Source organism: Emydura macquarii, unplaced genomic scaffold (genome assembly GCF_026122565.2).
Source record: "Emydura macquarii macquarii isolate MOO-44397 ecotype Brisbane River unplaced genomic scaffold, CSIRO-AGI_Emac_v2 contig_1254, whole genome shotgun sequence".
Classification (NCBI taxonomy): Eukaryota; Metazoa; Chordata; order Testudines; family Chelidae; genus Emydura; species Emydura macquarii.
The window spans coordinates 1,473,060-1,498,382 of record NW_027131391.1 but is presented as its reverse complement, the minus strand read 5'-3'; the positions used below and the strand labels follow the sequence as shown (position 1 = coordinate 1,498,382).

The 25,323-nt window shown below is 42.5% G+C and overlaps 1 protein-coding gene across 2 annotated transcripts; it reads left to right on the top strand.

Annotated features, from left to right (window-relative positions):
• Positions 1-801: 801 nt before the first annotated feature.
• RAB36 (RAB36, member RAS oncogene family) lies at positions 802-23,192 on the top strand. 2 transcript variants are annotated; one of them, XM_067550020.1, is made up of 11 exons: positions 802-1,339; positions 7,451-7,539; positions 8,930-9,021; positions 10,801-10,866; positions 12,410-12,511; positions 14,048-14,112; positions 14,251-14,302; positions 15,365-15,446; positions 20,555-20,645; positions 21,178-21,297; positions 21,532-23,192. In XM_067550020.1, the coding sequence occupies exons 2-11, from the start codon at positions 7,471-7,473 to the stop codon at positions 21,594-21,596; spliced, it is 804 nt and encodes a 267-aa protein (XP_067406121.1). In that variant the 5' UTR covers positions 802-1,339; positions 7,451-7,470; the 3' UTR covers positions 21,597-23,192. The 2 variants fall into 2 exon arrangements, with proteins under 2 accessions (XP_067406121.1, XP_067406122.1); XM_067550021.1 differs by lacking the exon at positions 802-1,339 and adding an exon at positions 6,633-6,638.
• The last annotated feature ends 2,131 nt before the right edge of the window (positions 23,193-25,323 follow it).

The window sequence follows — 25,323 nt, the reverse complement described above, 5'->3', positions numbered from 1 at the left end:
GTAGGACAGAGCGGGATGGGGGAGGCGGGGACCCCGTTTAGTTCGGTCTCTGTCGAGCTCTGCTGCTCTGTCTCGGCTGGGTGGTTCGGTTATGACTGCTGTAAAGACAAAGTTCCTCACGGGGACAGGTCTCACGGGGGTAGCTGCGGGAGGCAGGGGGCTTCTTCCCGCCTCCTCCCACCCCGAAACGGTTAAAAACGGCTTCTCGGACCGAGCTACGGGGACTGGGTCGTTTTGAGTGTGAGCCCCGACGCCGTTTGTTCGGGCTGAACGTTGACAACTCGTGAGATTGTCTCGCTTTTAAAAAAGCTCCGGTCAAATCCAAACCCGAGTGGACAAGACACCCCCCGCCCCTGGCCGGGCCCCGCTCTTCGGCGCCCCGTGTCCCCCTCCGGCCCCGCTCGCAGTCGCTAGGATACTGGCCGGCGCTGGTTGCCAAGCAGCAGAGACGCTCTTTGTGTGCGCCGGGTTCTGTGAATAGGTAACTGCGGGCGTGCGGGGCCTGCCAATGAAGGCTACCGGCGTGCGCAAACCGCGTAGCTAACGCATTCTCCGGTTGCTGCTAAACAGACCGGCGCCAATGACGTAGTTGATGAATAGGAAGCTGAGGGCTGGGCCTTTGTAAGCGTTCGTTGGGAAGGGCCCTCAGGTCTGGAGAGAGCAGGGATTGAACCGTCGGTCAGGGAAGGCGAGGTCTTTGCTGGAGGGACAAGAAGAGAGACACTCTTGGGAGGGGTGAGCCCCCTCTTTAGGACTAGACAGTGGGGCCTGACTGGCAATCGTTTTCTCCGGGGGGTGCTAGCCCCGTTGAGGAGTGTTTATAGCTCTCCCGCGGGGGAAAGAGGAGACCCCGCCCAGCCTGCCCCGTTGGGGCTGCAGCTTGAGGGGAGGGCAGGGCACGTTACCAATCTCCCTCTGGGAGCTTGGGGAGCCCCCAGTTTACTGTTGCCCTGGCTCATTTAAACCCTCTGTCATCATTGTTTGAAATCTGCCTTCTTCAAATGAGAGCCATGGAGAGGCCCGTGCCTGGACTGTTTGCCTGCTGCTCACTCCCTTTACATAACCTGTCCATAGTCCCTGGGCCAGATCCTGCCGACAGTTACACTCCCTGCCATGTCAACACACTGACATCACTGAGGCCGGATGGGGTGTAACTGAGGCCATTAGCTTGAATTATATTTATCTCAGGCAGATCTACACAGTATTTCAATGTATATGAGGGTACAATTTAGTCATCAGTGGAGAAAAACCAGTACCAGGGTGCCCTGAGTGAAATGTATAAAGATTCAAGAATCAGGCCCAAGGATGGAGGGGTGAGAGAAGAAGGAGGTTTGGGGAGGTCAGTACAAAATAATTGTCTTTAGGCTGATAAAAAGGAAGTGTATTTTTACCTGTATCTATTATTTGTAGCTAATTATATTTAACTTGAATGATTTCAGATAGTCAGAATGCAAAGTTATTGCACAGTGACTGACCTCTAACTGTACATTTATATCTCTATTATGTCTCTTTCTGCACTCTAGCTGAGGAATTCAGGTTTCCATAATTACTGTAAGATTCTTTCTCAATAGCTGTATGGTATGTAAATTCCCATTTTCTGACCATATATGCATTACAACTATCCCACTATTATCCATGTGTCTCCTGCAGGCTTAGAGGACTGTACAAACTGTTGGTTATATTTCTGACTCTGCCACTCTCTTATTGCATGACTTTGGCCAAATCAATTACCTTCTCTTTTATTCTATTTCCTTGTCTGCCAAATTATGATAATAATAATCAACTTTATAAATGAAAGATGATATATAAGTGCAGAATATTGTTACTATTTTGTGAACAGTATGCCAGAATGTTAGACCAAAATATAAAAAACCTTGATTTATAATGAGGTAACAATTTTTAATGGCCCTATTTGCAGTCTCTTATTTCAGCTGTTCTGCAAAAAACAAAATATTTAAAATTATACTAATGTTGACGAAGAGAGAGGCATAGTCTCGTAATTTAAGAATAGGACTGGGCAATAGGCACTCCTGAATCCTAATCCATAATCCCTCTGTATGTGAAGAAGGAAAAGTGGTTATTGTTGTGGCTCAATATGCATAACAGAAGAACTTGTGAGATTATTTCATTTAACAAACAGTGTTTACATTATGCTAAATCCCCATGCCGCATGGGGACCAGCACAGTCCTGCATTTGCCTTCCTCAGACAGGTAGTTCCATTGAAATCAACAGGACAACTCTTGTGAATAATAAGAAAGATTTACGACCTGCTTCTTCTCCCATTTAAATTAATGATAATTTTGTTATTGACTTCAGTTGGGTAGAATAGTCATTTGTCTTTTAGTTTAAAAGTATTTGTTTAATTTATTTGTGTTAAAGCTTTTGCACCTAAAACAATTAGTGAAATGGTTTGTCAGCATGCAGCCTTTTAAGAGAGAAGAAAATTTGAAGCATATTAAAAAAGAGAGAGAAAAGCCCTAGTATTTCACATCAAACGTATGCCTTTAGAGGTCTTTCAATCCCTGAAGGTATGAAATAGCTGTATTAGTGGCCTCAGGACCTTATGAAAACCACACAGTGTAATGCTGGACAAACCTAAGATGTGCAGTAATCATTATTTTGATGCACTGGTTTGTCCTTGATGTAGAGTCACCATATCTCATAACACTTTTTATTGTATGTCACAGATATAAAACACACAACTCAGAAAAAACTTTGGTGGAGCCAAATGCTTGAAAAAAAATCCAGCTATTATTTTTAAATAGCTGAAAGTTGGAGCCTATAAAATAGAGACTGTAAAGGGCACAATTATGTGGGAAGGCTCGTTAATCTCTCTAGAATAATATTGATGATATAAAAACAAAAAAAAATTAAATTAGTGGAAGTAAATATAAAAGTATGCTTTCCATTAGACATACATTGCCACTGCTCTCCACCTATGCAGGGTTTTGGCCATATGGCTTTACCTTATGCATAGATCTTCTAGTCATACCATCATTTTCTGGGCTATGCCCACATTTCTTCCTCCACATTCCTCTCCAGAGATCCACCATAGATGTGACATCTAGATTATATGAGGATTATTTCCACTATACATTGTTTCCACTTGGTAGACCTTTGCACATCCACATAAGTGGCCTCAGGACTTGCCTCTGTTTTTCAGTACCATCCTGTTAATGTATATGGCATAGCATTATGTGGAGGTTTAAAATTTAATAGCTTGGTAGGCAGGAAGCATTTGTCACTGCAGTGCTGATTACCTGACTCTCCGTGAGCTCTGGATTCTCACTCAGGCAACTGTGACGTTCTGGCGTCAGGGAAAATCAGCTGTGTGTGCAGCTTGTGTTACAAAAAGGTTACTTCCCCACTCCTCACAAAGCAGTTAATATTCATGTCCATGAGCTAATTTTCATTATGTTTGTGCAATCACTATAATAATCAAAGTTCTTAAACAGGATTTTACAAAGACAAATGTGTGGGTTACTCAGATCAGTAGGACAAACATCAGGCAAAGAAACAGATGCTGGCTTATCTATCATCGAAATCCGCAGTGGCAAACTTATTACTGTTAAAATGATTTTCAAGAAAACATACTTATTTTCTTAATCTCAGAATTTAGGAACAAATTGTCCAATAAACAGGTTAGTCCCATGTTGTGGGTTAGAAACTCATTGAGTGTGCACTTGTGGAATTTCCTCCTACTTCCATTGGGATGTGGGCTTTTCTCTTTGCAGAATGGGAAGGGAGTATTCTGAATAACCTGCACTCCTCCCAATATCCACAGGAAACCAGGCCATCCCTACAAAGAACCTGTGCCTCCAGTCTGCCTTCTCTCCTACCTTCTTGGTCCTTTGGCAGGAGCCATACAGACCTGGGTTCCCCCAGAGGCCATTAGTTTTGAACACTCCTTCAGAAGTGGTAGAGACACCATTAATTTATTCTCATTTTCTGAAGGATGGTGGAAACAGAAATGGGGAATGGATGGCCTACCAGCCCCTAACCCCCTCTCCATCCAGAAAGCTTATTTTACATAGAATACTGATAAAGTGTTTCTGTAGTGCCGGTGGAAAGGGGGATGATGCCATGAAGGCAGCATGTCCCTTCTCTTCCACTACGACCAGGCCCCCTCCAATCCTGTAGGCAGAGGGGATGATCTGGGCCTTAGTACAGACCTCTGGTCATAGCCAGCTTTAGTTTTCTTACTTCCCGCAGTGATTTTGGGTGGCTTTGTATTTCTTAAACCATTGTCTGCTCTCCCTCATTTTACAGATAGTTTTTTCAATTTACTTGTTGGGGGAGTAGGACTGAAGCATGAGAAATGTAAATATACTAAGTCCTAATGCAGACAATCTGTTTATTTAAATTGGTTACCTTGGTCCCTAGTGCACTTTGGATTCATTGAGAGTGGTATTGATTTTTATAGCTCTTTTTGTGAAAGGGCTCTAGGAGACAAGCAGTGACTCAGCCTGTGTACACAGGGCAATTGTTTACATGTGTTGGACGTTTTAGAACAGAATAGAGGAAGGTGAAGGAAGCAACTCACATGGTGAGACTGTCACCCAGGCATTAAGATTTTTGTTTTGATTTTAAATTATTAGTTTAAAATATGAAAACTAGCTAAAATCCATCCTCACTGACCACAAAGGGGTCTATATGTAAAGGTCCAAATCCTTTGTAGATTCCAATGCTAGAAGGGACCATTATTTTCATGTAGTCTGATCTCTTGTATAACACAGGTCACAGAACTTCCCCCAAATAATTCCTAGAGCAGATCTTTTAGAAAAACAATTAATCTTGATTTAAAAATTGCCAGTGATGGAGAATCCACTACGACCCTTGGTAAATTGATCTTTTCACTTTGTGGACACACAGGTAGGCTCATTGACTTTCCTAGGATTATTCACCTGAGTAGAACTGACAGCAAAGCCTGTGCTCTTGTTTGTTTTTGTAGTATGCTTGTGTTCACACGAATAACTACAATTATTTAAAAGTAACTGTACACAATAGAGAATAAAGCACTAGTTCTAGGTAGTAGATTAGGAAATTCAGCTGTGTGATATTCACTGAGTATAGTCCAAAAAATCGTTGTAGTTTCTTAATTTTTCATGGTACATTCATGGGTCTTTGCAAGATATTGATCCAAGCGGGATTGCCCCTCAACACTCGAAGTCTGCTGTAGGACCATAAGGGTATGTCTACCCAGCCCATGACAGTTAGCTTCTCAGTCTGGCTCCATAGACTTGGACTAGCGGGGATCAGGCTAGTGCTTTAAAAATAGCTGTGTAGCACTTTGAAGTTGCAGTTTAGGCTGGAGCTCAGGCTCTGAAGTCTAGGGGGGGTAGTGGGCTTTTAGGACCCTGCATGGTGGGAGGGTCCCAGAGCAGCCAATGTCTATACTTTAATTAAACAGCTCCTTAGGCCATGTCTATACTGAGGGCAGCAAATTCGCTGCTGCCAGATCGATCTTTCTGGATCGATTGAGCAGTCAGTGTAAAGCCAGTCAATCGATCAGGAGATTGATGCTGGTAAACCACCCCCTCAAGTAGTGTAGTGCTGTGTTGATGGGAACGCTGTTCCTGTTGGCACAGCACAGTGTAGACAGCGCGCAGAAGGAAAGCAGAGCAGTCAACGTGAGTTACGCAAGCTACTCTGCGTAGTTTGCTTAACTCCCATCGACTGCCGCTGAATCTCCAGGTAACTGTAGACCAGAGCTTAGCCCGTACCCCGCAAGCCCAAGTCAGTGGGCACAGGCCAGCCTAGGGTGTCTAATTGCAGTGTAGACATATCCTGAGAGGTCAGGATTCTTATACATTATGAGTGCCCGGTTTGCTCCAGGACTGTCAGGCTGGACTCCAGGACTGACAAATAGAATGTGAGAGATTTCTTTTAATTCACAATTTAAAAATATCATTGAAACAGATAGCAAACTTCATCGTACAAGTTTTAAATTAATTCAAAAGCCTGGAATACAGGGAAGGATGGTATGTATTGTGTGCTAATAAAAAGATAGGGGAGTGCTCCTACTATGCAGATCTGCATTTGATTCCTTAATTCTTGTCTGTTGTTCCCAGCATATTAGGAGGAGAGATCACTAAAGGCTTGATAGAACAAACAATTCTTTGTATAAAAAGGACTCTTTAAAACAGTTTGCAGATGAACTGTGCACCCTGATTCTGACGTTAGGCTGAAGTCCATTTAGCTGAAATTCTGAACATTCCTCTTGGGTTTCGTTACATTCTCTCAGGGGTTTCATCATTAGTATATTTAATATTACTTTATTACCAGTTTCCCAGTCCTCCAGGCCCTTATCTAAGGGCTAATCCTGCAAATCCTTTCCCAGGCCCAACACCTGTTGAATTCAGTGGTACTATTTCTTCAGTGCAGAATCAGGGCCCATTGTGTTTTCTAACAAACAGCATCTGACTACCCACATCCATAAATAACCAGTTCAGCCCTTTAAAACAGCACTGTGTTAGAGAGATCTCTGGTATCCCTATGTAGTTAGTTATCCTGTATTTCAGCTCCACCTTTTGAATGTGGTTGGGGGTTGGAATGTTTCAAACCAGTTGCTATGGTCACGCAGTAGCGGGCGGAGCTGCTTGTGTAGCTGAAAATCTGCTGCATCAGCCGCTGCACGGTGAGTCCTTTATATTTTGCTACATGATCAGTTCTCTTATTGGAAATGTCTTTATTGGAAATGCTGGTAGCAGATTGTTACCCTCATAAAAGACTCTTCCCCTTAGCCCCCAAAACTGCATTGTGCATTGGTGTGTTTGGAGTAAGTCTGTAGGTGGCTCCTTTCACAGAATAGTGATTTCTTAATATATGCATGATTCATATGAACGTCAGTGATCACCTTTCTTCCAAGTCACGTTGTGTATTGACTTCATTCTATCAGAGCTGCTTTTGGATAATAGTCTTGTTCAGTGTCAGGAAAAGTGGCAACTTCATCATCTTCCCGCCTCCAACCAATTAGATTAAATGAGATGTCATGTAGGATTTATAATGCAACATGCAGGAGTATGAGGGAGATTTCAAATAATGATGAGAAAGATTTTTAAATGTATTGAAACTCATGTTACAAAATTATTTACCAGATGGAGAAACTATAAACACTGTCCATAAAATTAATCCCTGAGTGAAGGAGTCTCTTCCATTTTACTGAGGTGAGACTTGTCTGTATTGTAACCTCACAAAGCCACTCATTGCTGCTACAGCACCATAATGAAAGAGTTCCTTTTAGATAAGAAATGGGGCATTTATTCCAAAGTGAAATTAAAGATCTACAAGCAATGGGCTGCCAACAGCTTGGTTTTGTAAAAGCCAAGGAAAACAAAAATGCAGTGTCCATAAGGAATGGCAATTTCCTTTTTTCTTTCATGTTTGTGGTCTGCTGAGATGATTCATGATCACTGTCTGTCACTTTTTTACGTGTTTCTTTTGTAACAGGGACAGACTGGATTAGGAGGATGAAGTCCAGCCTAATGCATTTGGTTCCCCCAGTGGATAGGGACAGAATAATCTGCCATTTCCCCAAGGTAAGCAACTCCTTCTCCTTGTACCCACACAGCTTGGCACCTGGTAGGCTAAGTAGAGCCTTTTCCACCCCATTCAGAAGGTTTTATTTTCACTTACATACAATTATTTTTGCTTTTAAAATGCAGAAATTTTAATAATTTCTCAGCATTTCAGAGGGACCAATATCATTTTCCTTTTCCCTTCCAAGACTGGTATCTCAATTACCAGCCCTGATCCCTTCCCTCAACCAACAGCAGATGTGCATCTTGACACAAAAGCTTTGTCTGTAATTCCCACCTGTTCTTTCAACCAACGCAGGTAATTGTCATAGTTAGGGAGTACAAGATGAAAAACATGGCTAGTATTTAATAAGCAAAAGAGGAAAATAGATTGGGGAGGAAGGGTAATAGTATTTGATGGAGTTTTCTTTAAAATGCTCTTTTTTCAATTGCTCAAAAGTTCTTTAAACATATTCATTTTGGGATGAAATAGTTTATGCTTGATCTCAGCCCAAATATATTGCTTTTAATTTGATCAAAGTCAGTTCAATTATTTTATAAATTATGCAAGTATAGGGAGAAATAATTTTCCAAAATGTTCCATTTGAAATGTTTACACTCTAAAGAAAGAGGTGTTGTTAGCCTCAGCCTGCACACCTGTAAAATCTTGCAGGATAGAAAGATAACTGCCTAAATCATGCAACAGTCAGAGCAGTGTACAATAACTGTGATACTATCACTGAGTTTAAGAAATAGAAAGGACATATAGGGAGATTTGTGGGAGTGGGGAAGGAAATCAAAACCTCCTTTATTAGAAATCAGTAATAACAGAAAGAGCTCCCTGCACAAACTGAGGTATAAAAGACAGTGTAGTAAGAATGACGTGATGGATTGCATGACCCAGCTGTGAATTTTTTCTTTTTATGGGGGATGTTAAAGTTCCTGAATCTTTAACACCAGACCAAAAAAAACCTCCAAAACCACAGAGATATCTTGTGTTCTGTGGAGTTTAGGGATTTACATGGTGAAGGAGGCTTACATTAAAAAAGTGATAAAATAAGTGATGGAGAAGATGCTTTTATTGTCTGAAGTGGAAGCTGCTGGTCTACTTGGGTTGTTATTCCTGATTAATTATTGCTGATTAACTTCACATGTGGATGCTCTTAATCTAATTAATCCACTTTAAAGCCACACCCTGTTTTATTCCAGATTAATTTTCATGTGTAGACAAGTCTACATATTGTGTAGCCTCACTGCCTGTTAATCCAGGGAATCTCTTTCTCCCCTGCCTGTCCTTGATGAGAGCTTCAAAGGCATCACCTTGTTAATTTTTTTCCTGGCTGGCTGGACTCCTTACATGTTAGATTTTATCACATAATACATTCAAGTGACTGCTCTGTATTATCTGCAGTGGTACACGCCAGAGGCCTGTCTCCAGTTCAAAGACCACTTCCATGCACAGGTCAGGAGTGCCTGTCGGCAACGCAACACTGGGACAGTTGGGTGAGTCTCTGTAATAAACTGGCCTGTACATTTTAAAAATTATTTTATATTCTTATTTATACCCACTTCCTCAGTGTTGTAGTGTCACTTCACCCTCACCCTCATGTATTTTAGGCTACTTACTCTGTCTGTACTGGAATTCTCAGCCATGTTTGACAATAGTTGTCCAATGGAGTTCCCTCTGTTTCCCAAAAAAACTCCTCATTCACCTTACTGGGGAGTCTTGCTTAAAAACTGAGGATATAAGAGGATAGTATGGCCCTTTATTGCTAGTTTTTCTTTGTTGCACATCTGTTGCAAGTACCAGGACCATTTTCTGAATCTTCAGCATGCTGACAAAACATTATTTACAACAGAAATATTCTTATCTGTAACCCAGACATTATTGCTTTTACAAGAAGTACAGCAACTCCCCATTTAATTTAATCTGGCCATAATAAATGGCTAAAAGGCTTTCTGTTTTGCCTCCTTAATAAAATAAAGCCCTCTCTTTTCAATGGTCACTAGATAGGACCATTCTTATGCTGCCTCTTGGCAGACAGCTGATGGTTTGACTCAGTATATGCAAAACAAGAGTGCTGCTTGTCATGAACAGCTGTTATCTTCCTTTCCTATTATTTTTAATTATGTGGAATATTTCTTCTTGCATGCAACAAGGTAGTCTGAGCAATTCAGGGCTGGTGGACCATTTTTTAGATCTCTGTACATGTTCCATCAATGTTTGAACCCCAGAGTATTTTGTTCTACTATGAGTTAATGGAAGTCACACACCCAAACAGTTATATTCTTCTTTTGATTCCTTTTGCATTAATTTAGCTGATTTTATCATCAGCAGATAATGATCAGGAATCAGAATTCCATGGAGCCATGATATACCGTGATATATTATTAAATAAAAGATTTGTTTCTATTTTTAAAAGTAAGTATAGAACTATTAAATCCATTAAGAGATTACTGTAGCATACATACAGGAGACACTAAATTATTATTTAGAGATTAGTTCATCAAATACAGTCATATTTACCCAGCCATCTGCAGCTCCTAAAAGACTGCAGCTCCTAAATTACAATTTTAAGAGTGCAGCTTGAGTCACTTAAAGCCCATCTGCTGCTTCCTGTGGGAGGATCCAGAGCAAAGAGGATTATTTGAAGCCAGCCTCAGATTAATACTATTCCAAATAGTCAGGAAATCTTTTGGCACTAAACACTGTGTTTTCTCCAGAGATAAATCTCTCAGTAGATTAGCCATTATCAGATAGTTGCTTTTCAGTTCCATAGGACCTGATCCTGTGCCATTCAAGTCAATGAATCTTGCTATTGATTTTTAGTGGCAGCAGGATCAAGTATGCACACTTCCACATGTTCACATTGCACGGATTCTTGTAGGTCCTTATGTGCAAATGCTCACACCTGCACACTCACATATAAACATACGGTACAAGCATTCTTAGTAAGTGAGAATCTCTGCCCCAAAGAATTTACAATCTAAGAAAAACTGTAAAATGTAAGAAGTACTATTTATCTCTTTTCATGGTATCAACACCTTTTTGCAATTGCAAATTCAGGATGCTTCCTTCCCTTTGATAATTGCAAATTCAGGTTCTGATACTGCAGTTGATTATGCTTGGGCAGACTCTTGTAGCTGCACATGTTCTGCAAAAGCACAGTACTCTGCCTGTGCATTACAACTTGCAGAATGGAGCCTAAGTCGTCATTATATAGTAAGAATATTGAAACTGATATTAACAGTATTGAACAATACTGAAATATTTTGTTACAGGCTGAAAATATCCAAAGTGGTTGTGGTAGGAGACCTCTATGTTGGGAAAACCAGCCTCATCAACAGGTACAGTATGTCTCAGCAGATTAGGTTTGCTGTTTAAATGTATAGCAGTTTCTCTGCACGTTGGACTTTCCGTTCCTTTACCATCTATATTTTGAAGATGATTGCCTTGTTGTAGTAAGGGTTTTCAATTTTCTACTAAATCAATAATAAAAATGTTGACAAGTATTTTTATTCACTCCTCTGCTGATCATAGTACCCCATGTTGTCTGTCTCAAGCTGGTTTTTGGGCATTAAACTGAAGGTAAACCAGAAAACCTACAGTGAGAGGCACTGAAATTCAGTACAGCATCATGGGAAATCCCCGTTAGCACATTGATCAGCCCTTCTAGGCAGTGCAGGATTATTTGTTATAGTATATTCTCAAGTATTTTGACCAGTCTAGTTTTAAATGATCCAAGATATGGGGGTTTCAACATTTCCTTTGGCGAGACTATTCTAAAGACTGCAAAATTAATCAGAATGCACAAACACCCATATGGTGGCTGGAATGGCCCTCAGATTCTCAGTTTTATTTGGAGAATTGTTCCTTAAAACATTTTAAAAAGATCTTGCCTATTCACTGACCCCAGTACAAGCAGTTCAGTCTACTACTTCTGCAGGAGATTGTGGGGAGCCCAATGATTCCTCTCACATCTTTGTGTATAAATTGAGTCAGTTAAGTATGAAGATCCCAAAGCATTAATTTAACTGATTCTTCCCAAAAATCCTAAGGCCAGTCCTATATTTCATGATGTGATCACAGTGTCAAGATATGGAATTTAAATAGCTTGTTATCACTATAGCTTCCCTACTATCCTCACAGTTTCAATCAGTTCCTCCATAATGGTAAGAAGTCGATTCTGGATGGTGTCTCAACCTTTTGGATAATATTTTTTCTACTTAACTTCATACATATTCATCTGTATTTGCCACTTTGCAGATATTCCTCATAAATACAGTATTCCATTATTTGAATCTCTTTGATAGTCCAGAAATACTTTATTCTGATTTTCTCTGGTCTTGGCAGTCTTTTAGAGTATGTCTATGCTACAGCTGGAAGCAAGCATCCCAGTACGGGTAGACAGACTCACTCTGTGAGCAGGGCTCCAATAGCATGCTAAAAATAGCAGTATGGACGTTGCAGCTAAGGAGGTAATACAGGCTCTCCAGCCCACCCAACCCTTTGGGTCTGAGCTCGGGTAGCTAGCCTAAGACTCTGCTGAAGCCACAACATCCACACTGCTGTTCTTAGCATGCTAGCTCAAGGTCTGCTAGCACAAGTCTGTGTACCTGGACTGGGAGGCTTGCTCCCAGCTGCAGTGCAGACATATCCTTGGAGATGCCCACAATAGTTTTTCTTTCATGTTTCATTTATTTTACTCTTACTTACAGTAACTACCCTCTGCATTATCAATTTGTTCCTCATTGATTTGGTAAATATTTTTGAAATACAGTGCCACTGAATATCAATCTTCAGCTCCACGATTATTTAACTCCTCCCTGTTTAACACTTCTTGTACAACATCATGCTATTAGCTTTCTCCTCCCACTTTTTTCATTGCAGGTTTTGTAAAGATACTTTTGACCGAGACTACAAGGCAACCATTGGAGTAGATTTTGAAATTGAGCGGTTTGAAATAGCTGGAGTGCCCTATAATCTCCAGATGTAAGTTGGAACATGGTAGTACCTGCTATTTTCTTTCTTATACGAGTACAGTTTGAAAAGATATTGAATTGCTACAGGTTTTTAGTGATATCAAAATCTTTGATTTATATGCCACACAACATAGTGCAGTCTGAGGAACACCTGCTGTCCTGGGGCACTAAGGAATTTGAGGATTTTAGTATAAACCTCAATCTGTTGGGTTCTTTGTCTTTGAAAGCTTTATAATTGTGCAGCCCACACTCACCTTAGGTGCCGTGTCTGATGTTTTTTAGTTGAATTCTTTTTTTACTCAATCTTCCGGTAAAATGGATATAAGCCGAAAGCAGCAAATTCTATCCATGGTTATATCTGTGCCACTCCATTGCCATCAGTGGGAGTACATGGGTGTAAACAAGCACAGAATTTGGTTTTATGAGATTAGGGCTTTGCTTCTGCATCCATTGAAGTCAGTGGCAAAGCTCCCAGTGGTGTAGAATCAGGCACTAAGGCCCAGATCCACAAAGATACATAGGTACCTAAATTGCAGACTTAGGTGCTTAAGTCCCATTTGCAGATGTCAGTTTGGGCTCCAATGTGATTCACAAAACTCCTGCCAAATCCTGTAAATGCCTAAACTCACTTGGCACCAAAGTTTTCTGGGTAAAAGCTCGCTCAGTACCTAAGTTTCTGCCTCTGGACATGCACACTGTTACCTCATTCTAAGTGTCTGGTTGCCTATCTCCTGCCTAATCCCCAGAGCAATCTATAAACTGGGGGAAGCTAGGTGTTTGTCTGCCTAAGTCACGTGCAGGGCCTAATCTGCTAGGCTTGCTCAGAGACCACCTATTATATCAGTTCTCATTCAAAATGTTGCTGGAGGAGGAGAACTGTTAGCTCAGTGGTTAATACATGTGCCTGGAGGGGGAGAAAGGTTTTGAACAGGGGGTGCTCTCTCAGGAGAGTGCTCTAGCCACTGAGCTTTGGGGCTCCTTCGATCTCTCCTGCTGAAGCTGTTCCAGTTTAGATAAATAATTAGAGTGATTGGAGCAGGGGGTTGGAGCCTGGGTCTCCCACCTCCTTCAGTGGTTATCATTGGGTTACTGAATCTCTTTCTCTCACTCAATGACTTTTCCTCTGTGGATAAATATTTAAAGTCACTGAGTCAGAGAGAGTCTAGGGAGTCTGGGGTAACTCAATTTTGTAGCTCACAATGTTACTGTGATTTTTCTGTGCACCTAAAAATTAGATGCTGCAATGCTCTTCATTGCAATACCTACGACCCTTTGTGGATCTGGGCCTAAATGACTTCCCCAATGCCTATAGTGGTGTGTCTGTTATGAGAACAGCAAATACAGGGTTAAAATGTCTTCCTTAAAATAATGGTGCATTACAGGATATCAGTCAGTGAGTGCTTAATAGGTAACATATTCCAGATGGTAACACTTCTCTGATATCACATTCTTCTCCAACTTGTACCAGTCTGTTGCTTCATTTGTGTGTTTGCTTAGGTTGCACTGGGTTTGATTGACCTGAAACGTCTCTTTTCTTCTTGCACAGATGGGACACAGCAGGTCAGGAAAAGTTCAAGTGCATTGCATCTGCTTACTACAGAGGAGCAGAGGGTGAGTAAGTCAGAAAGCACTTCACAGTCAGGATCAAATTAATTGTTCTCTCACTATGCTTCAGGAGCTGAGTTGAACCAGTAAAATTTCTACTCCACTGTCTCATTTAATCATTTTTTCTGTGTGTTTTTATTGCAGTTATTATAACAGTGTTTGATCTGGCTGATATCCAGACTTTGGATCACACAAAGTAAGTCTTGGAAATGTCTTCAATATTCTAGTAAAAGGTCTTCAGCATAAAACTGAACTGGGAATTAAGATTCAGTAGGCCTGAAATTGCTGTGCAGGTATCTTACTGAGCCAGAAAAATGAAGGGTTGATTTAGCCAATGTGTTCAAATAATTTAGTGTTTCAAATGTTACTTATTTCATAGGCTTTCTACTGACCAAACAGTATTTTCTTACTTCAGTGCTCTCTGTAGTGATGATTCTGATAGAAAAGATTCTGGTACATATATTTAAAGCAAAATGTGGGCTGTAAAAGGGAGGGACTGGGATGCTGGAGAGAATAGCTTGCACAGATTAGTCTTCAGTACTGCAGTCTCTACAGTATGTGCAAATATCATTTTATTAAATAGTGTCTCTGCTTAGTAGAAGAAGGTTGAAATCTGTGGGCCTAATTTTTTCACTTATATTGGTGTAAATCAAAGATAATGCCACTGAAGTAAGCAGCATTTCACAGATGTAAAGCTGGTGCAAGATAAGAATCAAGCACAGCCTTCAAAGTAATCTCTTCCATTATGTGACTGAATAGATTCTTGCACCTGTGGAAGTTTCTCTCACTTTCCTTCTCTCTCTTTCTTCTCTGTTTCATCATTCATCTTATTCATTCTACCTCTGCTTCCCATTCTCTCTTCCTATTCTTGCATCTTATTCCTTGTCTCTGTGCAGTGTCACCATTGCTTTGGGCCCCATCCCTTGCTGTGGGTGAATAGCGTGGCACTTTTGCATTCCTCTAGGGGCTCTGATCACTGTTGAACTTGCATTCTAAAGTGGGTGGGGTTGGCTGAATCAAGAACTACTTTCACAGGACGGTAAGTGTGTATCCAGAGGAGCTGGAATAGCTTCCAAGCCATTTATTCTCTACTGGGAAAGGCAAATGACGCATCGACATCTTCCTCTTCTCTCATTCTTCTTGTTGTTGGTTTCTTTGTCTCTTTCCCCATATGCCTCCATTTTGTTCACTCCTCCTTACCCTCTTTCTCCCTCTCTAATTACATCTTACCTGTTACCCCTCCTGCTCTGTATTTCAGGCAGTGGCTAGAGGATGCATTAAGGGAGAATGAGCCAGAGTCCAGCTTCATCTTTCTTGTTGGAACAAAGAAAGATTTAGTGGTAAGTAGGACAAGGCAGTTCATAAAATGTGTCTCCCCTGGCCCCCTCCAATTAGTTTCCATTTGAAGTTAAGTCCAGGTATTGAGTCCTCACAACATGTGGCAACTGCTGCAAAGATCTTGAGAAACAAACTGTACCACGACCAAAGCAAATAGAGGTCATGTAGACCTTGAGTAGGGAGCTTCACAGAATGGAACAGAGTGAACATTTTCTACAGTGTGGAGGTCACCAAATCACTCCCTATTCTGTTGGAGGCACAGTTTTACCAAACACACCTGAAGTCACACACAGCGAAGTTTAAGACCTAAGACAATTCAGTGCCATGGTAGCACCCCTAAAGACTGCTATGTAAACAACAGGTTCAAAAGCTCAGATATGTCCCCACTCCCTGGTTCTTTGAGAGTGTCATTTGCAAAGGGAAGAGGGAGCAATTGGTCCCTTCAGACTTGAGTTTATCTTCTTTACTAGCCACCACTACATCAACGCTTACAGATCCAAAATTAAACACCTTTTTTCTACTGTTCAGCTATATTTCCTTTCAGTTGCTGCCTGCAGTGCTACTCATATCCCTAGAGAACCTTAGCCCACTTATTTTCCATCAGTTCTTTCGCTGTCTGACGTAGTGCTAATGCACCCCAGAAGCCTTTGCTTCTGTCGGTTATAACATGAGAAGCTCTTAAAATCTTCTGGGTTGTATCAGGGTTATGGTACGCAGCAGAAAAAGTTAAACAGATTCTGGGAATGCCAGTGCTGGGCTCAGATGGAACTGGAAGTAGGAAGGAATTCTGTCTGGAGGAATGTGGGACTTTTTCTGGGTGGAGGGCAAGAGCAGTCCTAAGGCTTTTGAAGGATCTGCACTTTTCAGGAGATAGATACTGATTCATTCTTCTCTGTCTGTTACAGGTGGGTAACATTCTTCTTTGACTTTTATGTAGCAATAGTATTAGTAGAAGTGGGTTCTGGGTATTGCTGGAGGGTGTCTCTAGTGGCTGTGGGTCATCCTCATAAACTGTATTCATTCCGCCTGCAACTTACAGTCATAGAATCATAGAATATTAGAGTTGGAAGGGACCTCAGGAGGTCATCTAGTCCAACCCCCTGCTCAAAGCAGGACTAACCTCAACTATATCATCCCAACCAGGGCATTGTCAAGCCTCAGCTTAAAAACCTCTAAGGATGGAGATTCTACCACCTCCCTAGGTAACCATTCCAGTGCTTCACCACCCTCCTAGTAAAAAACTTTTTCCTAATGTCCAACCTAGACCTCCCGCCCTGCAACTTGAGACCGTTGCTCCTTGTTCTGTCATCTGCCACCACCGAGAACAGCCTAGCCCCATCCTCTGTGGAACCCCCTTTCAGGTAGTTAAAGGCTGCTATCAAATCCCCCCTCACTCTTCTCTTTTGCAGACTAAACAAGCCCAGTTCCCTCAGCCTCTCCTCATAAGTCCTGTGCTCCAGCCCCCTAACCATTTTTGTTGCCCTCTGCTGGACTCTCTCCAACTTGTCCACATCCTTTTTGTAGTGGGGGGCCCAAAACTGGACACAATATTCTAAATGCGGCCTCACCAATGCCGAATAGAGGGGAATAATCACTTCCCGTGACCTGCTGGCAATGCCCCTCCTAATGCAGCCCAATATGCTATTAGCCTTCTTGACAACCAGGGCACACTGCTGACTCATATCCAGCTTTTTATCCACTGTTACCCCCAGGTCCTTTTCTGCAGAGCTGCTGCCCAGCTCATCGGTCCCCAGTCTATAGCTGTTCATGGGATTCTTCCTTCCTAAGTGGAGGACTCTGCATTTTTCTTTGTTGAACCTCATTAGATTTCTTTTGGCCCAATCCTCCAGTTTGTTTAGGTCACTCTGTATCCTATTCCTACCTTGCAGGGTATCTACCACTCCCCCCAGCTTAGTGTCGTCCGCAAACTTGCTGAGGGTGCAATCTACCCCATCCTCCAGATCATTAATAAAGATGTTGAACAAAACCGGCCCCGGGACCGACCCCTGGGGAACTCCGCTTGTGACCGGTTGCCAGATAAACATGGAGCCATTGATCACTACTCATTGAGCCTTATGCTCTAGCCAGTTCTCTATCCATTTTATAGTCCATTCATCCAACCCATACTTCTTTAACTTGCTGATAAGAATACTGTGAGAGACAGTATCAAAAGCTTTTCTAAAGTCAAGGTATATCACATCCACCGCCTTCCCTACATCCACAGAGCCAGTCACCTCATCATAGAAAGCAATCAGGTTGGTCAGGCATGACTTTCCCTTGGTGAATCTGTATTGACTGTTCCTAATGACCTTCCTCTCTTCCAAGTGCCTTAAAATGGATTCCTTAAGGACCTGCTCCATGATTTTTCCAGGGATTGAGGTGAGGCTGACCGGTCTGTAGTTCCCTAGATCCTCTTTCCTCCCTTTTTTGAAGATGGGCACTATATTTGCTTTTTTCCAGTCCTCAGGGACCTCCCCCTGTTGCCACGAGCTTTCAAAGATAATAGCCAATGGCTCTGAAATCACCTCAGCCAACTCCCTCAGCACCCTTGGGTGCATTGCATCCGGCCCCATGGACTTGTGAATGTCCAATCCTTCTAAATAGTCTTGAACCCGTTCCTTCAGCACTGCGGGATGTTCGCCTCCTTCCCATTCTGTGCCACCCAGTACAGCAGTGTGGGAGCTGATCTTGTCTGTGAAGACAGAGGCAAAAAAGGCATTGAGTATCTCAGCTTTCTCCACATCCTCCGTCACTAGGTCGCCTCCCTCATTCTCTAAGGGGCCCACACTTTCCCGAATCTTCCTCTTGTTGGCAACATGCCTGTAGAAACCCTTCTTGTTCCCCTTCACGTCCCTTGCTAGCTGCAACTCCAATTGTGCTTTGGCCTTCCTGATTTCATTCCTGCACGTTCGAGCAGTGTTTATATAATCCTCTCTAGTCATCTGACCAAGCTTCCACTTCTTGTAAGCTTCTTTTTTGCGTTTAAGTTCGCCAAGGACATCTTTGTTAAGCCAAGCTGAACGCCTACCATATTTGCTATTCTTTCTGCACATTGGGATGGTTTGCTCTTGTGCCCTCAATAAGGTCTCTTTAAAATACAGCCAGCTCTCTTGGGTTCCTTTCCCCCTCATATTAGCCTCCCAGGGAATCCTGCCCATCAGTTCCCTGAGGGAGTCAAAGTCTGCTTTTCTGAAGTCCATGGTCCGTATCCTGCTGTTCTCCTTTCTTCCTTTCGTCAGGATCCTGAACTCGACCATCTCATGGTCACTGCTGCCTAAGTTGCCACCCACTTCTACTTCCCCTACCAAATCTTCCCTGTTTGTGAGCAGCAGGTCAAGAGAAGCACGGCCCCTAGTTGGTTGCTCCAGCACTTGCACCAGGAAATTGTCAGCGACACTCTCCAAAAACTTCCTGGATTGTTTGTGCTCTGCTGTATTGCTCTTCCAGCAGATGTCAGGGTGATTGAAGTCTCCCATGAGAATCAGGCCATGTGAACTGGAAACTTTCCCTAGTTGAGTAAAGAAAGCCTAATCTACCTCATCCTCCTGGTCTGGTGGTCTGTAACAGACACCCACCACGACATCATGCTTATTGTTCTTGCTTCTAAGCTTAACCCACCAGTTGCCCTTTCCATTTCTTTGGTATGTATTCCCAAATGCTGCCATGTTTGTAGTGGGAAATCCCCTTCAAAATCCCGTGTGATCTCTTTGAGCTTGGAGGAATCAGAGGGCCTACAGCAGAAGTACAGACATACAAATGATGCCAGAAGCAGCTTCATGGTGCATTCTCTCTTCTCATCAAATATTTTGTAAACAATACCTCTGTGTGTGGGGCTAAGACAAAGTGGCGTTAGCTTTGCTCCTGGAGAAGGCTGTAATGGGACTCAGAGGAACATTGGGAGGTATCATCTTATGTGGAGGGAGAATATTGGATTAAAACTGGAAAGATGTCAGCAGGTACAACAGGCTGACTATTAGACTCACCATCTAATAATACTCTTGACATTCTTGCTGATCATCTCTCACTCTCCCAGATGCATTTTGGGTAATTGTCAGCCAGTGAACAGTGGCTGCAGCAGTGAGAAGCTCTTAATACATGGAGCAAGCTGCAATGGGAAATTGACTTGTATCCTGAACCTGCAGCTGCTTATGCAAATGTTTATCTTTAAACATTTGAGTAGTTTCATTATTTATTGGGATTACACACATGTTTAAATTAAGCATTTTGCAGAACTGGGATTTAGGATTGCACAATACTAGTCAATTTCTATCTGCAGCCCATTGACCATAGAGTGCAAATAAATGGAGGGAAAGTCTTTTAAAATGAAAATAAAGATACAAGAAATGAAAAATAAATAGAAGGGAAAGAAAAATAAGGCAATAACAGAAAAGCAGATTAAGAGGAAAAAGAGACTGGCAATAGAGCAAAAAAGTAGGGGGGGAAGATGTGAAGTTAACAGAAAACAGCAAAAACAAAAGGATTAGAAAGAGAAGTGAAATCAGGAGAGCAAAATGAGTCAGATGGAGGAGGAAGAGCAAGGAGGAAGGATCATCACAATTATTAATGCTTTAGTGTTGGTGGCTCCTGTAATTTTTTGTGTTGATTTATATAGTGCAAAAAGTTTAGAGACCATCTCTTTTGTTCTATGTTTGTACAGCATCTAACACAATGGGTTCTGTTCCATGAGCAGGGCTCCTCACTGCTATGGTAATACAAATAATAATAGTGATAACAATAATAAGCAACTGAAGGCAGCATTCTGATAGCTCTCTAGACTACCATATTGTTGATATGTCCATTCCTGCTAGCTGATGCTTTACTGCTGTGGAATACAGAGGGAGAATGGTATTTAAAAAGAAGTCCTATGTGATTTTTTTCCCCATCAAATATCTATCTAGCTGTTTTCTTTCATCAGTTCTGTCTTGATATATGGGACATCCTGGTGTACAAGCTCCAAGGCAAGACCAGGAAAAAGGACAAACCACTGTGAAAGCTGGAAGTCTCTCAATGTTGGGACTGGTATCATCTCTGTGTTACCCCAGATACATTCTAGGCTAGGAGTATTGTGCCTGCTTTACGCTACAAAGTGATTCTCTGCTGTTTTATTCAGTCAGGCGCTGCATGTGAGCGGACAGAACTGGATGCCATCCGCTTTGCCAATGAGATGCAAGCTGAATACTGGTCTGTTTCAGCAAAAACAGGTCAGTCGCTGCACTGGAGACTGACTGTCTGTCGCCAGTGCCATATGCTAGGAAAGAGAGTATCAAGTTCCTTCCCCTGACTGTTCACCTCAGTTTATTGGGTCATGTGCACACTAGGCTATATATGTGATTGAGGATGTATGTTTCTAAATGGCTCTAAATAACTGTATGTATGAGCATTTGTACAGTCATGTTTGCAGAAATGTGCATAGTATTTGTGTGTATTGTCTGGGTTTATTCATAGATGATGGTGCACAGGTGCTTGTGTGTGTGTGAATGTGTAAATTGGGCGCATAGGAAATTATACTGCACTGCAACTTCCTTCTGCTGCTCCTGAAAAATATATTTGTATGTGTGGTTGAAAGAGAGAAATAAGAAATGTCGCTATGGGGTGGTGGGACTGCAGGGTGTACTGTCACTGTATGGGAGGCACTTTTACGGTGGCACACTATCACTTTTCTCTCCAGTTTGAGCAGTGGTTTGTGTTTGTATATTTGATCATGCATGCTGGTGTTTCCCTCCTGTTTCCCAGGGGAAAATGTAAAGGAGTTTTTTTCCCGAGTTGCTGCCTTGGCCTTTGAACAATCCATGCTGAAGGAGCTGGAGAAGAGCAATGGTCGCATGGCCCAGATCGGGGCAGGAAACCTCATCAGTACGTTTAGCTTCACTCTCTCTCTCTCTCTGCTTCAATCACTTACAAGTTCGAGGGAATGGGGGAGTTTCTTGAGGGCCAAATTCTGCCTCACTTATACCAGCGCAACGGCACTGACTTCATTGTCTATTTATCTTGGTTCTTATATATGGTTGCACAAGTCTCTGTCATCTTATTACAGGAAGCTGATCCTACATGGAATAATTCTATAACCTTTTGCTTTCCTCATTACAGAACTAGAAGGAAACTCACTGGAGACCCCAGAAAGCAACAGCCAAGCCAGCCTGAGCTGCTGCTAGCTGCCAGCCATTTTGCAAGCATTGCACCTTCATCTGCATGTGTGTACACCTGCATGACGCACCTGCAGCAGGGAAAGCTCTCAGGCAGCTTCCAGCTGAGAGATTGAAAGTCAATTTATCTCAGGAAAGAATTGAGGAGGTGAAAATGATTCAAGCAACTTCCCTTCAGACAGATAACTGCCCTTCTACTCACGCCTTGCTTTGTGCTCACCTTGTTCAGGTTGGCACAACAGTACATAAACCTTCCCTGTGTGATGGAGAGACTGCTTGTGTGATCACCTGAGGGATGGCAAGCTGTTTTTACTCAAGGAGATGGAATCAACACAACTTTTCCTCCTGCTTCTAGGTGGAACTGTAATAAATGTTGTTTTGTATTGTTGGTAGCCACCAGAACTCTGAAATCTTGGACAGTGAAGTCCTGGCCCCACTTTTGTGGGAGCAGAAAACATATGGCAGTGCTGATTATTGTGCTTTTGATCTTGTTTTTTCTTTTAAACACAAAATCCTTGAACAAAATTATGCTGACTTGCACTCAAGCAAACACAGTTTATCATGATAGTGCTGAGAGAAATATTCCCCTTGTATCTGGTGTCAGGATATCTGTAGATCCTTTGTAAGTTTTAAGTCTACACTTGTTTTTCTTTGAATGGATGCAGACCTAATTCCACTCAGGTGTGAGTATGACCAGTGCACTTCAGTAGTACTCATCAGGGCGATGCACATGCCCTGAGCGTCCTCGTGGTTCCTCCAAGGCTATATAAGGCTGATGCCACCCTGACCACCCCCCAGTCCTTTCTTACCACTTGACCTTAGTCAGAACTCCCTGTGTGTTTCTCTTTTTTTTTGGCTACGTAGTTAGCTCTTAACTTTGTTAAATCTGGAAATAGTTATTTATTATTAGTTAGCACCCATTAGTTAGTTATTAATAGTTAGCACCCATTAGATAGGTTTTCTGTATGATTTTTATTTCTAGTGTAGCTTGATGGTGGTGCTGAGCACCAGGAGCATGCAGCGCTCCCTGGGTTTCAAGCACTGCCCTTTGTGTGGGGCATCTGTTCCTAATAATGACCCTCACACACATTGTGTGCTGTGTCTTCATGAAGAACATATGGAGAGGTGTAGCATTTGTCACTCCTTCAAGAAATTTCTAGGGATTTGCACCTTAGGCAGCATCTCCTGGAACAAGCCATGAGGCCTACCTTTGCACCTGTGTGGGATCGCTCTGCACACAGTCAGCTACTATTGTGGTGAAGACTTCAGACAGGCTCTTGGACTTGAACTCCTCACCAAGGAGAAAGAGGTCAGTCTTGTGTTTAAACCAAACACAGGAACAGGAAGCTGTCTGTGCAACTGAGTTTCTCCTGCTTAGGACTGCTTTCCTTGCACTAGCTGCTCCTACTGCCTGAACCTGATCTCCTGGTAACCTGACCCTGCATGCCTCCTTATTCCCCCTCCGACCACTAGGTCAGACTGCCCTCGTCCAGGTTGTAACAATGTGGAAACCTTGGATGACTCCTACATCCTCCACTTGATCTCCACCCTGTTTCAGGAGAAGGTCCACATCAGGGCCTCATGTACTGGAAGAGCAAATAGAAGCTCTCCCTACTGAACAACCAGCCCAACAAGATGAGCCATGTTGGGGGACCAGCTCTGTTTCAGGAGGCTACTTCCGCTCTGGTCAATTTATTCTCTCCCTCCACAGAGGAGTCAGTGGTCCCAGACTCACTCTTGCCAGTCCCAGAGGATTTTAAATACAGTCAGGATGTGCTTAGAAGAATGGCCTCTGCGTTCAGTATTCAGCACGTTATTTACAGGAGAATAGCCACAAGCTGTTGGACATTTTTCAAGATGCAATCTCAGGAATGGTAGCCCTCCCGGTTAATGAGGCACTTTTAGAGCCAGCGAAAGCATTATGGAATACACTGCTTTGTTGTCTCCCATAGCCAAATGCAGTGACAGATGCGACAGTGTGTTTGCCCAGGGATTCAAGTTTCTTTTACTCTCATCTGGCTCCAAATTTCCTGGTAGTCATGGCTGCCAATGAGAGGTCAATGCAAGAGAGGTTCAAATCAGCCCCAAAGAAAGAGAACTGAAAAGAAAGAGTACTTTGGGCAGAAAGATTTATTCTAAGTCATCTCTCCAAATGCAAATAGCTAATTGGAAGGTGCTGTTAGCTAAGTGTGAGTTTCGTAGCTCGGAGACTTTCTCAAAATTTACAGATAAACACCCTGAGGACTCCAAGGAAGAGTTCAGACTTTTTGGCAGAGGGCCATCTAGTCACAAAGACATCTCGTCAGCCTGCACTGTATGTTGCAGATGGTTGCTCTAGGACTAGGGCCTCCGCAAAGATAATGAGAAGAGCTTTGTGGTTATATAACACTAGGATAGCCTCCAACATACAACAGACTAAAGAAGACCTACCCTTTAGGCATTTTCTGTTTTCAGATAAAACTGATGAAACGTTGCACTCATTTAAAAAGCTCCCAAACAACCTGCCACTTCTTAAGAGTTTATGCCCCAGTGTCCAAGAAAAGACACTCAACTCTCTGGATACCCAGTACTCCCAGCAGTACTATAGACCTGCTTTCTACCCACCCAGGCAAGCTGATATGCTGAAAAGTAGATGTAGTTCTCAGAGAAGAAACTCCACTAGCTCAGACTCCAATCAGCAGGTCCACTCTTAAACATCTGCCAGGAAAATCTGCCTTTTGACTCTTCCCATGAGGACAGCAACCCAGTTATTCGCTATCCATGCACTATTTGTGAGAAGACTATCTCGCTTTCTGGATAATGAAAGATAAGTGGGTCCTAAGTACCTTGAGACTGGGATAGTCGATCCAATTCCTTTCCATTCCCTCTTTCACCCTTCCCTGCCCCTTTTCAGGGACTCAACTCACAAGCCTCTGCTCCTTCTAAAGGTCCAGATGCTGCTCGCTATAAGGGCCGTGGAAGAAATTCCCCTACTGTTTCAAGGAAAGGGGTTTTATTTGGATATTTTCTAAATCCCACATCCAAGTGTTGTCTAAGGCCCATTTTGAACCTTTGCAATCTCAACAAGTTCACTAAATACATGAGATTCTACATGGTTCCCTAGCATCTATCCTCCCCCCTCTGGATCGGAACAATTGGTTTGCTGCCCTCAATCTTTGCAATGCTGACTGCCTTGTCACAGTGATACCAAGTCACAGAAAGTTTCTCAGATTTACAGTAGTGGGGAGACACTATCAGTATAACATTCTTCCCCTTGACCTATTGTCAGCACCTCATATGTTCATGAAATGCATGGCAGTAGTGGTAGCATTCTTGAGAAGGTTTGGGATACATATCTTCCCTTACTAGATGATTGGCTCTTCCAGGGCATGTCCCTTCATATGGTCCTTGATCAGCTCCAGTTCATTCTCTATCTCTTTGGCTAGGGCTCATGTTGAACAAAGAGAAGTCCATGTTAGTGCCCACGAAGAGGCTGAAATTCATTGGGACTTTGCTTGACTCTATAGTAGTGAGGGCCTTTCTTCCTTAAGAGGTTTTGGACTATTTATGATCTGTGTGTCCCTCAGGTCTCACCTGTCCATTATGGCCAGAGCATGTCTCACATTGGTAGGTCACATGATTGCATGTACATACATGATTATGCATTCAAGACTGCATCTTCAACTTCTGCAAACATGGCTAAAGTTGGTTTGCCAACCAAGCAGACGTCTGGATAAGCTTGTCCAAGTTCCTCCTC